Below are 15178 nucleotides of genomic sequence, written 5' to 3'. Positions count from 1 at the left end.
AAATTAAGGATTCATTTGAGAATTTTGTTTTTAAAATTCAAGAAGATTGAGTAGTAGATTCTTTATTTATTCTTTCATTTATCAGATCATCACATACAGTTGAGGATTAGACTTTTACATTATTAATGAGATGAATTAGGAAAGAAAAATAAATAAATTAACAAAACAGAAACTTGGTCAATCTCTTTATTAACATTACAACACTTGGGACAAGGACAAAATATTCACATCTATTATCTATTTGGGTTTCATTCAAAATAATAATACAATCTCAATATTCTATATTTTTACATATATATATATTTATTTCACTTTGACTGGACTTGTGTTACTTATTACATAAGTGTAACTTATTATACAATATTTCATTATATTTATTTCATTCAAAAGCATTTACAATTCAGTTACATTATAATATTTATCTACATTTTTGGAATTTCTTTGTGGGGAGGTAACAACAGGAAAGTAAACTTAATATATACAATGATTGTTTTGTTCATATGTATACATTTACATACAATTATATATTATTGTGCTATTCAATGTCCAACTCTTCAAAGTTTCAAACTCTTCACCTGCAGGGGTTGTGCGCACTTAGCCACATGTCCTCTGCACTGGCATGATGGCAGTGAACAATGGCATTAAGAATCCTCAATTATCTACCATTAAACTAAACCTAGTGTTCAATAAAAAAATTTCACATGTAAAACTTTCATTTGAAAGCACTATTAAATAAAATTAAAAACGAAAAATTTGGTTAAGTTATCGTATCCCATCGTAATTGTTTTATATATTAATGTATACATTTATACATAATGTATAAAAAAGTAAAAAATGATCGCATTTCAACTGATCTAAACGAATAATATCTAAGGTATTTTGCATTGTAAAACAACATGCACACTGACGTACAAATATGTCATTATTTATACACAGCTTTGATATGGTTTTGTTTCGTCTAAAATATCCATATCGCAATAACCCGTAAAAACAAAATTATAATAGAAAAATAAATATAAAAATGTAAGATTTACAAGTATATAAACACACAAGTGTAATCTACATATGATAGTTAAATAATTTTCATTTCGATATCATTGGTAAACTAAGGGTGACAATTCCCTTATTGTTTTTGTTTTTTTAAATAGTTTTGTTAATTTCTTAACAATCAGTCTTATAATAGTTAAACTAAATTCATTTTTCCAAAATTTACAAGATAAAATGGTAATTAACTTATTAAACTAAGACTTGTATGATGAGCTATACATAGTAACTAATTAAACCTATAATAAAACTTAGGTCATCACGATAGGTTCTGATTAGATGTTTAGGTAGTGTAGTGATCGAATGAGCCCAAGTACTCAAGAGCTGCTCGGTAACAAAACTCGTACTGATCCTGGACAAGCAAAATAAAAGTTTATTAGCTAGAGTTACTAAACAGGAAAGTGAAAATAATGAAATCTATAATATAAGTTTTATTAAATGAATACCATGAAGAACAAATAAGTACATCAACAATAAAATATAAAAGTCAAGGTTGATAGATTATAAATTAAAAATGAGGTAAGATAAACCCTGTTTACATTTGAGTAACTTTTAATAAAAATTATAACAATTTCCCCAAGTAATTCTACAGGAATATAAACCAAACAAAACTAAATGTTTCATGGCACTAAGGCACTCTCACTGGCACTTTCTGATAAGAGACACTCAAAACAGTACAAAAAAATAAAATAAAATAAATATGGTTTATATAATTAATAATTAAAAATGGTTTATTTTATGGAATTTATAATTTTTACCATTTCTATTTCAATTCAAATTCATATTTGAGGAAAAGATGGTTAGGGGTGCGGTCAACAAAAAAAAACTTATTTGTGCATGTTTTTACTGACCACACCATCTTATAATCAACTATTAACACCTCATTTCTAATTCAAATTTATTAAAATGAAATGTATTCGACAAATTAAGAAAGTTTTTGTATTCAAGATACTAATAATATAAACTAACCTCGGTCTGGACCATGGCAGGCCTCTGTGTCCTCAAAATCCTAACACTTTGGAATATGTCTACTACACCTTCGTACTGCATTCTCTCAAGGACTATTGAAAGGGTGATGAATACGCCCGTTCTTCCAACTCCAGCACTAAAATAAAAAGTGTGATCAAAATGAAAATTGTTTCTGCAGTCAATTGAAAGAACAAAATATTTAGTTCAGTATATTGGTAAGCTATGCTGTTCTTAAATTAGGCCAAAGCATATTTGGAATATGGTTTTAAAGAATTTTGATGTCGGAAATGTCTAAATATTATAAAAATAATTATGACTGGACATGTAAAATCACAGAAGTTAGTTTTAATTTTAATTAAAAAAAAGAAAATGTTTGTAATAATTTTGACTCAATTTTCAACAGTTTTGAATCTACTTTAAGCAGTGAAGTTATACAATACACAATCTCATTATTGATAATATAACTTAAAATACAATAATACACTAAAATAAAAAGTATTTTTTCTTTCGATTGTGTTAAAAATTGTTCCTTAAAATGTGGAGCAAATAGATGTTCAACGGTGAAAGAAATATATATTTCTAATAGATTAAAGAAATCTTCACAATTTAAAAAAATATACCTAAAGATTATTAATTTTTTCATTTCATCATGAGTCAGAGATGGATAGATGTTATAGTGAAGATACATAGAAATAATCCTTTAATTTAAATTATGAAATAATAACTTTTATTTTTTATCAAAATTAGGTAAATGATTTTCAAAGTAAGAAATGTAAGTAATAATAATTTCTTAATTAATATTAGCCAGAAATTCACAAGTTAAATATAAAGGGTTCAGCTCTTAACATAACATTGGCACAATGGGAAATATAAAATAAGTGATCCCTTCCACTCACACCTATTTTAAAAGAAACATTAACTAAGAATCAATAGAATACTGAAATACGTTACCTGCAGTGGACAGTGATAGGGCCGTCCTGACCAAACTGTTCTTTGGTCTTGTGGACCTGTCCAATGAAATCGATAAAGCCATCGCCAGACTTGGGAACTCCTTGCTCTGGCCAGTCAATGAACTGAAACTGTCGGAGTGTCCTTGATGAACCATCCCTAGCATCTGTCACTTTAAATTCTCTCAAGATATACTGAGGCATGTTGTACTCAGCTATCGGGTCAACTACAAAGCACTGATACCTCACTGATCTTTCAGAAGGCCAGTATTGATGGCATTTTTCCTAAAAGCACAAAAATCCTTCATTCATAAAATATAAATATAAAAGAATACTACACTACAAATGTTTATTATAAAAGAATATATATTTTTTAATCTGACTAAAATTTAGAAAAACACCAATAATTTTCCTGCATAATATAAATCAATACTGATTCTGATAGGAAACCTACCCAAAAAATACCTGTATCATTACAATCCCTGAAGGGTCTTAGATTCAATATTTGGTAAGGAAGTATTATTTCTACATCAATGGTTATGCTAGGAGGTGATCTGGTTAAGATCATGCTCCATACCCAGAATTCATCTCCAATTAAGAGTACCTACTTTATACAGACTGGATGTGCCCCAGAAGGAGTCCTGAAGCCACAGGGTTGAACCACAGCTGATTTAACATAATAAATAATTATCTGCCACAGGCATATTCAAACCCAGACTTGGGGGAAAAGAACACAGCAGCTTACTCTCAGAGTTAATTGGTTGCCATTCAACATAACAATAGTGCTAGAAAATAAAGTAGCAGGAATTTGTTTCCTGAAATGTTAATAACCAATGAACTAACAGGTAAACTTCTGAGAGGTAGAATGAACCAAAAGTGGGAGGATTGCGTCAAGAGTGATCTGATAGATTTGGAATTGGACCAGCTTCACTGGATGGATGTATGTAGAGAGTGATTGGTTGTACCGGCATCAAACCTTTGGATTAACTAACCCTTTATTATTAATAGTAATAATTTAATAATAAATTTTATTACTGTTGGACTGAATGACAGTAATTTCATTACAGGCAGTTTTAATTTTATGTAAAGCTTTTTTTTTTTTTAAATTCTTGAGGATCATAGGTCAGTTAAAATAGGGGATTTGATTTAGCTGATACTAATACATTTCCAAAACAAGAAAAATGTGACAACTTTAAGATTTTAAGTTAGATAAAAAGATTGACAAATTTCCAGTTCAACATCGAAAACTTACCCTTCCCATTTCTTTAAGCTTTGTCAACATAACAACTATTGTAGAATTATGCTCCCAAAGCATTCTCCATAAATCTTCAGTTGTCTCAGGCAGTGGACCTTGTGTTGCAATGTATGCACATCGTTGTCTGTAGCCATCTATCATGGATGCATTTATGTAATCCGACCCTTCAACACCTCTGAAATAATAAAATAATAGTATAAGTTAATTGAAAAGAAAATTTGTAAAAAAAATTAACAAATCAAATAAGACAATACCTAAGGGGTTGTAGACAAACTCTGGTGCTTTCTAAGGGAAGGATGTGAACCAATCTATTCTTGGCTTTGTTGACTGGAAGAGTGGCACTCAAGAAACGTGAAGAATCACTCTTGATTGTGGACAGCCTCTGTAAAAAAATATATTACTGATTTTTATATCCACTCTATATGATTTCAGCAAAATAGTATTTTGATTAAAAGTTTAAAAATAAAAATAGTATTTTGATTAAAAGTTTAAAAATAAAAATATAATATTTCTTTAATTTATAGATCACATGAGATGGAAGCTGAAAAAAAAATACATCCATTTTCAAACCACTCTTCAATTTAATTTATTTGATTTTTATAAATACACTCGATTTTAAAACATTATTCAATAAATTAAGTTAATTTGAGTAGACAAAACAAATATGTTTATTTTCATATCAGTCCCCTTTTTTTTTAATGCCTTCCTAAAATGTAAAATAAAATATTATCATAACAGCTTGCAAAGGTATTCTTGAGATGTAGTAAGTACCAACTTCCTATGTTTATATTCCACCAAAAGCACGATTTTCTTTAGGTCTGAGCAAAATTCTGACCCTAGAAATAACTATTAACCCAGGGTTCTCATTCTTATTGAATACATGAGTCAAGTCTAAAAACCAATATTAGTTAACATGTCTATGCAATGTCTAGAGCCTTTTTGTTTTTGTTAGGACTGGAGCAGATTTGTTTTTAACACTTTATAAAAACAACACTGCCTTAGTTGGATTACAGGATTACCCTATCTGCTCCTCTTCGGTACAACATTGTGTGTATGTGTAAAGATACTGCAGAAAATAGTATTACTCTATTTAAACCATTCAGTATGATAGTCGTGGAAACTTGTTAAGAAGGACAAAAGTAGAGGGAAAATGATAATATTCTACAAATACCAGTTAAAATTTATTTACTCATTTTTGTTAATATTATGGGTTGGTATCAGTTCTCCTAAGATTTTAATAAATTAATTGTAAATTATAAGGAACTTAAAATAGTTCATGAAAAAAATTAAATATCCTTTTCCTTCTGTTCTGCTAACATAACATTTTAATACTGAACATTAGTACATTACCATTGAATAAGGTAATTATAGGATTTTTAATAAAAGATTGTATCAATGATGCAGTAAAAAATAACTAAAATAGTCACCAAAATATTTATTATGATCCAATGTTTTGTCCCACTTTACTGGACTTCATCAGAGCTTTCGGAATGAAGGAAAGTCAAAGAATTTCCTTCATTCCAAAAGCCCTGAATTGTTTTGAAGAGCGAAACATTTGTTCATAATAAACATTTTTTCGACTATTTGAATTATTTTTTACTGCACCCGGACTATCTTCCTTATATTAATCATAACACGGTGAATTAACGATCTTTCTATAGGAGTTTTACTATTAGGATTATCTAAGTGAGTATTTTTTTTTTTTGGAATAAAATTACAAAAGACTCATAAAAACCAGAGTTATAAAAACCATGTAATGTCATTTATAAAAAACTAAATTCATATATGAAAAATATTTTTAGAATAGTTAATCATTATTCAAAAATTAATAGCTTAATTATTTTCAAAACAGATAATCTGAAATTTTGTTTGAAAATTGAAAGCATCTTTTACAAGGTCTTTGACCATATCTCAGTAATTCTAACTAGTTTTTTCAATGAGCAGAACCTTAGCTCAGTGAGTAAGGTACTGTGCTCTCCTTAGCTGATTTTGAGTCTGACTATGACAATTATTTATTTTGTTTTTTCAGCCGTGGACCAATCTTGTGGTCACGAGACCCACCTAGAGCACACCCAGCCGCTATGAAGTGGAAACTTTAATTGGGAAAATCTTGGTGGCTGAGGGTTTTTCATATGTGAATCACTTTCTTGCTCAACCATTGTTCTAGAAACAGCACTGCACCCAGGGCCCTTCAATGAGTTGTAGAGGGACATATATATATTTTTGTTCCTAATGGAACAGAAGGTTTATGATTGGTTATGTTTGATTGTACTGAATGTATTTTACAAATCTTCAAATTTAATTTTTCTCTTTCTTACATGCTATTTAAATTATAGAATGGTCTGGATTAGGGAGAGTCCACTATATTTATATCAGAGATTGTAAACAATCTAGTCTCAAATTACATCAGATTCCATAGTGTACAGAGTTGTTTTATTAAAAGAGTCCACTAAGAAGAATTTTTTATTTATTTTCCATTGCCATTAGATTATTAGATAAAGAACTAATCAGTTCTATTTACAGATAGAAAATATGTTTCTCTCGACAATTACGAGCTTATACAAAAATAAACACTGAGTTCACAACTGATGCAGTTATGTTGGCTACTTAGAATAACTTAATTGATTTTGAAATTATTTATTTAGTACGGATTAATTAAAATTGGATATTATACTCCAAGATGATTTATTATGTACAGATGTTGTTTTTTAATTAATATGTAATTTTTCCCAAGCAGCTATTCCATCAATCATTGAATTAGTAGCATAAAAAGATAAGTGTGAGGAAAAATTAAGATAGAGGCAATCCTCATTTTAGGTCGTTGTTTTTGAGGTCACATTAAACCAATTTTTATATCACTTGAGGTCCTTAAAAAACCAATTTAAATGAAAAAGAAAGATATTAAATAAAATTAAAAAAAAAATGCAGAAAAAAAAGAGATGAGTAAAATGAAAATCAGTATTATAATAATTTTTTTTTTAAGAAGTGAATTTAAAAAATAAATACATATAAATTTATGTTGATTATTTAAAGCCTTCCTCTGTTTTCCTTTCATGGATTAAAACATCAACAGCAAGAACCTTCAAATTGTTATTTTATGATTATTAAAGGGATAGTTTATAAAAATAAATAAAATAAGTGCACATTACACAAAATACTTTATAAATAGACTAGAGGCTAAAAAATGTGGGTTTATGTATGTAAATAAAGTTTTGTAGAGCAGGACTCAACTTAAATCACTTTCCAAGGAACAAAACCTGACTTAAGTGCAAGGACCATTTATACTTAGAAGAATAATGTCAGGTAGTTTATTAATATTTTATTTGTACTTCCAATTTGAAGCTGAAAGGAAAAAATGTGAATCGGGTTATAAAAAAATAAAACACATAAACTTTATTTTTCTCTCAACATCAAAAACAGTCTTCATAGGAAATTAATTACTAAGGTTCACTTATAATTTTTTTCTTAACAATAATATACTTAGTATTTATCAGGCTTAAGAAAAATAGTTAATCAATTTAATGTCTTAAAAAAAAAATACTTCCTAAAACCTCAGGCTGAATAAATACATAGAACTACCATTAAATGTTTATTCAGAAAGGGATGGAAAATTAAAAATATTTGAAATTAATAAAAACAAAATTCTTAAATACCAAAAAAAAAAAAAATTAAGTTTCTTAGTGGGTAATAAATATTAGGAAAAGACACAGATATAATGACAATTATAAGGGGACTATTTACTATTTATATTTAAAAAAGTATAATAAAAACCATCGATGTAACCATTGTTTAATTATATTGAGTTTAAATATTTACCTTAAACTCAAGCTCCATGCCTGTGATGGAGTCACCAGGTTCAGTCTGCATGAGCTTTTGGATATGAGTATGGAGGTTTCGTGCAGGTACTTCAGTGTTGCCGCACTGAACAGCCTCCAATAAAGCATCATGGATGAATATATATTGATCCTCAGTCTGAAAATTTAAACCTCAATTGTAATGAAACAACTTTATTTAAATATGTAATTGAGACACACACATGAATGATAAACAGCATTTTACACAAATTCAACAAGGAATATGTGCTAACCAAACAATAGATAAAATGAATATAACAAAGTTTTATTTATGTATATGAGAACAATAGGGATAATAATTGAGAGGTCTCCAACAATAAGGAAGCAGTCCCGTTCTCCAAGTTCATTTTGATATATCTCTTTTTAAGTACAGCCATTGATGTTACTCTCTGGTATATTGTTTTTTTAAGTTCAGATGTTGAGGTTACTTTGTGATACATAGTTTTTTTTTCAAGTTCATGTATCGTTTTTTAATTCAGACATTGAGGTTACTCTGTATATATAGTTTTTTCAAGTTCAGTTTTTGAGGTTAATCTGTAATATATTGTTTATTCTAGTTCAGTTATTGAGATTGCTTAGTAATATATTGTTTTTGTTTAAGTTCAGTTATTTTTTTAAATCAGAGCTACAATTTAACAATAATATTCTACAACTAAGAGGACACAATATATAGGTGTACATATTTAATATAAAATAAAAGTTTTAAATGAAAATATATATGAAAATTAGTAAGTTCATAAAATTTTTGCTTAAACTGTGACAACTCTTAACTCAAATAAATTACAATATAATTTTAATAATTACAAAACAAAACCAAAACACAATATGTCATTCTGAAGACATTTTGTCTCATTTTGTAGCATACCTTTTTTCTGACTTAGATAATTCTCTATACAGACAAGTATAAATTAATTTTACCTGAACCATGTAATTTCTCTGAGCTCTGAGACATGTCACATGGCCATAAATATCAATAGACTTCTCTTGCTTCATTCTCTCTATCATTGAATCTATGACAATGAAGCAACCAGTCCTGCCAACACCAGCTGAGCAATGGACAACCAATGGACCTGCGTCTGGAGGGTTTGAGTTCCTCACTCTACGTAGGAACTGAAGGAATGGTGCAGGATGATCAGGAACCCCATGATCAGGCCAAGCGGTGAACTGAAGCTGGCGAACTTCCCTTCTCTCACAGCTGCCACCCTGCATAACACAAAAAAGGGGAATTTTTAGAAAAAGAACAGAGGTTCTTAAAAATTCATTATTGATTGAAAAACTAGTAAAAGTAAAACAAATATCAAAGTAAGATAACGTTCAAGGTTTAGTACTGTTACCTTCCAATAATTTTAAATAATTATGATATAATAGGTTTAATATAATTTTTTTTTAAATAGGTTTAAAAGTAATAACTATAACTAAAGCATGACAGGTGCTTTAGTAGACGGGACCCATAGTGATATTATGGTTTTCTGAACTATTATTTTTTTTTTTTTTTCCAGACTGCATAATATCTGCATACTATTCTATATAAATAAATAAAAAAAGTACAATAATAAATAAATTCAATAACATATTGAATAGATAATTTGTATATGTATATCTTTTTTATCCTATAAAAAGCAAAGTTGTGGGTTAAAACAAAAAATTATTATTGGCTACATCTTAATAATTTTTCTTTTACTTATTAACATAGATAGTTATCACAAGAATTTGAAAGTAACAAAGAACTGTTAATTTTGATTATGGATGTTAAAATTTGAAAATGAAAAATAAGCAATAATATACCCTATTTATGTGAAATGTTCTGATGCAGTAGGTAGCCAGTTCTTGGACATCGGTGAGGCTGACAGTGATCATACCGTAGGTCTCAGTGCCTCTGGTCGGCCAGTATTGGTCACACTTTATTCTTGTCCTCTCTTCAAGTTTTGTCATCATCACTATTGTAGAAGTTCTAAGCTCCCAGCACATTCTCCAGAAGTCACCACACGTTTCACTAAGAGGTCCCTGTGTAAAGAAATTAGCTTTGAAATATAAGCAGAGTTAATACTAAATGAATTTTTTTTATACAGTTTTAAAAAAAGCTACTAAGCTAAAGATTTATATTTTAATAGGTGAAATATTATTTTTTTTTGAGGGGGAAAGGGGAATGGAAAATTAATTTTAAAAAACCAATGCAGTTCCTAGAAGGAAGCTTTTGCAGTGTACTGAAAAATAAAAAAGTTCCCTTCAATCCAATGGCCATGAAAAATTTAACAGTAACGATAAAAGTTATAAAGAAAAATGTAAGAAATCTGAATTTGAGTAAATAAATTAAATAATAATTTATAGCTGATTATTTTAATTTATTAAGAAATAGAAAATGGCTTCAAGAATTGAGGATTATTTTGGAAGAATAAAAAAATATCTCTGAAGAAGTACATAATATTAAACCTTATTGGATCAATGTCATTTATTTTATTAATTTAAATTTTAATAATAATACTTTTTTTACTACTTATTTATAAAATTTTGTTTTTTAATTCTTGTTTTAATAATATTTCTAATTTGTTCCATATAACCTTTGCTATGTGTTTTTAGAGACTGCAAAGGCATCGCTACTACCTGATTGGAAACTAGAAAAGATATTCAAGAGTGATTGATCTTTAGCCTGAGTGAGATCTTCAATAAAATGGCACCAGTGTAAAGAAGGCTATGTGTGCTTGATAAGCATAGACAAGGGCATGTATAACCACTATTAGATGCTAAAGAACATAATTATTTTGGTTTTAGACAAAAAGACTAACCTGAGTTGCAACATAAGCATTGTGCTTCCTATATCCATCACAATAGTTAGCATTAATATAGTCAGACCCTGGTATACCCTCTATGGGCTGTAGCACCACTCGGGAGTGGTCATAAGCTATAACATTAGCGTAACGGTTCTTGGGTTTGTTCACTTCCATATTGCTGTGGTCCCATGTGAACTGTTGGCCAGGTTCAATACTCTGAAAAACAAATTAAATAGAACATGAAATGAGTGTTTTTACATATTACCAAGTGGAATGAAAAATTAAACGGCTTGGAGCAAGAATGTAACGAGCCACAAGTTTGAAAATAACTAGTATTTTGTACAAAATGCTTCTTTGTTTTTATATAAAGTTATTTGTTATGTTAATTTATCTAAAGAAATAATTACAATTTATGTATTTATCTCCAATATTATGACATTTGAATTACGTTAAACATTAAATAAGAATTATAAAATGTTTGAAAATTTCCTTACAGTATAATGTACCCAATGTGGCTAATCTTATGTGGCCCTTCCTACCATATTTTTTGTCCTCAGCCCTTCAAATACGCAATATTGAATTTAAAAAATATTAGAAGATCACTGATTGATTGTGTGTAATTGATAAAAGGAATATGTTTAAATAAATAAAGTTTATCCAATTTTAGTCTCAAAACAATATTTCTTTATAAGCCCGACATTTCGGCCATCCTCAAGGACAATCTTAATATAATTTTAGAACCACATCAATTTTAAAAAAACTTTATGCGGGCTATTCTACCTACAATCGATAAATTATTGTTGTGATATATTAAAGTAGTGAAGGTTGACCGTGATTAAAAGTTTTAATTTTAATTTTTATTTAATATGTTGAATTGAAAAAAATAGGGTAATTGTGGACTGAAATTGATGACCTGGACAAGATAGTCTGCATGAATTTTTTTTATAAATTGATGTGGTTTTAAAATCGTGTTAAGATTGTCCTCGAGGATGGTCGAATCGGCCAAAACGTCGGACTTATAAAGAAATATAAATTATTTTTAGACTAAAATTGGATAAAATTTATTAATTTAAACAATAAAAACCAGTCTCAATGGTTTGGGTGTGGCCAAACGTTGGCTCATGATAAATAGTTTGTTTTCTATTTCAGTTATTTCAACCGTACCCAAACCATCTTCCTATTATGAATTTAAAAAATATTGAATACAAATGAAATTTTGTCATTAATTGTTTATAAGTCCAAATTTTATTTAATTGTAATCATCTTATATTTACTGCATCCATCCTCTACAAATATTTTATGAAGTACAAAATTAATATAAGCAGGTTCTAAACTTATATTAGGAAAAAAAAACAACTAAAGATCCTATGATCTCAGATCATTATGAATGATGCGTATACTTCTCACATAGTGCATATTAGAAGCCAATGAAAGAATCAGCTATGCAGTCAAAATATTATATTAGGGAATTTTAGTATTTTTATTTAGTAAGAGAAATTTTTAATAAAAAAAAAAAATGGTCTTCTTTATAATGATGGTTATATTGTTTTTAAATAATTAGATAGGGAATTTATACTTTCATTGCAATTTTCTATTATTTAATCAGTAATCTCGTTTACAATTTTTTTTTCTCAAACACGTAACTTTGCCCAGTCATATCTTTAATTCGCATAAAAATAATAATAGTTTATCTTGATTTTATGCTAAATCAATAACATACTTTACAAAGTGACAGCCTTATATGTATGCTAGTTATTAAGTTATGTGATAAGGCAGTTGACCTTGGAAGGGAAAAAGATAATAACAAATAATGCAAAATTACAATGAAAATATTAATTTACTATCTAATTATTTAAAAAATATTATATTAAAAATAATGACCATCAATCAATATTTTTTTTTATTGCAGAAAGAAATTATTAAACACCATTAACATCTTTTGAAAATTGATATATTAATGTGATTACCTCATATTCCTGACTGAATTTGAGATTGTCATTTGACTTAAGTCGATCGATATGATTAGAAAGCTCGCTGATTGGTATTGGAGGATGAGAAATCATACCAGGAGTCTGAAAGTTGATCCTCCGCATTTCCACAGGATCGGAGGGATGCGGAGGAGGTACAAGTTCACTGCCAGACATCAGTGGTCTTGTTACAGCAGTCTGATCAGGCGATTTGCACGGTTGCCTTCGCCTAAAAATACATAACAATGATGTGTCAGAACATACTACATTTACATAAAGAACGTTATAATTAAATTAAAGTCAGCATCAACAAACATAAAGATATTGCTGTAATGCTGAAGAATAAAGAAACTTATATACATATAAAAAATGTCTATGTTCCAGGAGAAAGATGATCCAATTGCTCACAAGTCTGGTTGTGATTGAACCAATTGAAGTGCATGTTGTAATAATAGGAAAAAGAAAAAAACACTCTATACATATATTTTGTTTCACTATGCAATTAACAGAAACTATTAATTTAGTTAAATAACTTTTATCTTCTTATTGATTCTAGGTAAATTTCATCATTTTATAAGTAAAGGTGTGGCAAAAATGAAATGGTCAAATACTTTCCCCCTGAATAAACAATGATTTTTAAAATTATTAGGGTGAGCATTTCTGAAAGTCTGATTCAGAATACTAAAATATAATGTACCTATCCATACTGTAATATTGTAGCAAATCATGCATATTTCCAATTAAGGATATATTAATCATTTTTTTATTCAGGCAATCCTTAGCTTAAGTGCTGTTTACTATTTTTAACATTAATAGTAAAAAAAAAGCTAATAAAAGTTTAACACTGTCAGTTGTAATGTAAGATAAAAAATAAACAATCCTTTTTTAAAACTTAATAACAATGTAGAGAAAAAATGAAAAATGTTAATCCAATATTATATTTTATGTACTCTTGATGAAACAAAATATTACTAAACAGCATTAAAATATATCCAGGATTAATAAAAATGATATAATTAATATGATCTATTTAGTAAAAAGTGTTTAGTAAAATTTTTAATACTTTCATTACTTACTAATTATGATCTTTATTAGCTAAATAAATTGATAGAAAACACCATCCAGTATCTATATAAACATTGCTTATATTGCTGTATTAGTAACAATGTTATGCATAACTTTAAAATGAAGAATTAACGAACTTATACCGACAATATAATAGATTGTTAATATAAAAGTGTATACTTCTAGATGAAACAGACAGTATCCAGAAGTTGATTTATAAATCTTGAAAGAAGGAAAGATGTTTAAATGCAAGTGAGTTATATAAAGAAGAGAATAAATCAAGCGAATCAAATCAGAGTAACACTAGCAAGGCATAAATTTTAAAGCTAAAGATAACAAATAATCGGCACCTTGAACATGTCTGTAATTTAAATAGCCAATACTGCAACTACTAGCATAAATTATGAAAAAAAATTTGTTTGGATGTATATATATTTTTTTTTAACTGCTTCTTTCTAAAATATTCTAATATATCAATTATTTTGAACAAATAAATACCTACCTGATGAAAAATGAGAAAAAAAATTATAATTACAACTTTTCTTATTACTTCTATTTATTTCACGACAAGTTGCAACTTTGTTGCAGTTTAACTCAAAATGTCAGTTTTTGGGGTGGCATTATTAAAACATGAATTAATTTGATTCATTAATAAAATAACAATTGAAGTAAAAATTATTTTTTTCTGTAAATAATGATGTATGATAATAAAATGAAGGGAATAATTATTATGATTACAGAAATAAATTCATTCTGAGATTAATCATCCAAAACTTCTTTTTGACAAAGCAATTAATTTAAATAAATCAAAACTAATCATATACTTTACTTCTTTCTAACAACTTATTATTTTCAAAGAAATTGTTATTAAAATTTGTATGACTGAGACAATAAACCAAGAGTCTTTATTTTTTCTTTTAAGGGTCGAGAATTTATTTTATTTCAGATTCTAAACTTTGAAAATTTTCTCAAAATAATTAAATAAAAGGCAAGGAATACATTTTAATTAATTAATAAAATGAAATTGTATTTATTCATATTTTGTTAATGTTATGCTGAAAAACTGACACTTTATGAAATTTATTAATACTTCTGAAATACTTGCACTTATAAAAAAAGATTAAATTCCAACAAAATTACTAATATACTATAAAATTAAGATAATGACAATAAGAAACTGTTGTTATATTTAGTTGACACTAAAATTATTTTTACTTTATTTAGGATTAATATAAATCCGTAAGTTACAAGTTTTGGTACTTGAAGCTTAAATTCTAGAACAAATGCAGAAGTATATAAAATATATATA

At 27.9% G+C, this 15178-nt stretch overlaps 1 protein-coding gene across 13 annotated transcripts in view; it reads right to left on the bottom strand.

Moving 5' to 3' along the window:
- Window positions 1–172: 172 nt before the first annotated feature.
- Lar (tyrosine-protein phosphatase Lar) overlaps window positions 173–15178 on the bottom strand; it is a 969819-nt gene continuing 954813 nt past the window's right edge. For all 13 annotated transcript variants that reach the window (XM_067045667.1, XM_067045668.1, XM_067045669.1 and 10 more), the window contains 10 exons: window positions 12805–13033; window positions 10853–11053; window positions 9855–10073; window positions 8988–9272; window positions 8032–8187; window positions 4470–4597; window positions 4213–4390; window positions 2965–3245; window positions 2014–2149; window positions 173–1396 (listed from right to left, as the gene is read on the bottom strand). In XM_067045667.1, the coding sequence (XP_066901768.1) occupies window positions 1328–1396; window positions 2014–2149; window positions 2965–3245; window positions 4213–4390; window positions 4470–4597; window positions 8032–8187; window positions 8988–9272; window positions 9855–10073; window positions 10853–11053; window positions 12805–13033 (1882 nt within the window). In that variant the 3' untranslated portion in view covers window positions 173–1327. The remainder of the gene's footprint in view (window positions 1397–2013; window positions 2150–2964; window positions 3246–4212; window positions 4391–4469; window positions 4598–8031; window positions 8188–8987; window positions 9273–9854; window positions 10074–10852; window positions 11054–12804; window positions 13034–15178) is intronic.

This window comes from Halyomorpha halys, unplaced genomic scaffold (assembly GCF_000696795.3).
Source record: "Halyomorpha halys isolate HHAL.00 unplaced genomic scaffold, Hhal_1.1 Scaffold438.1, whole genome shotgun sequence".
NCBI lineage: Eukaryota > Metazoa > Arthropoda > Insecta > Hemiptera > Pentatomidae > Halyomorpha > Halyomorpha halys.
This window is presented reverse-complemented; position numbering and strand designations above follow the sequence as displayed.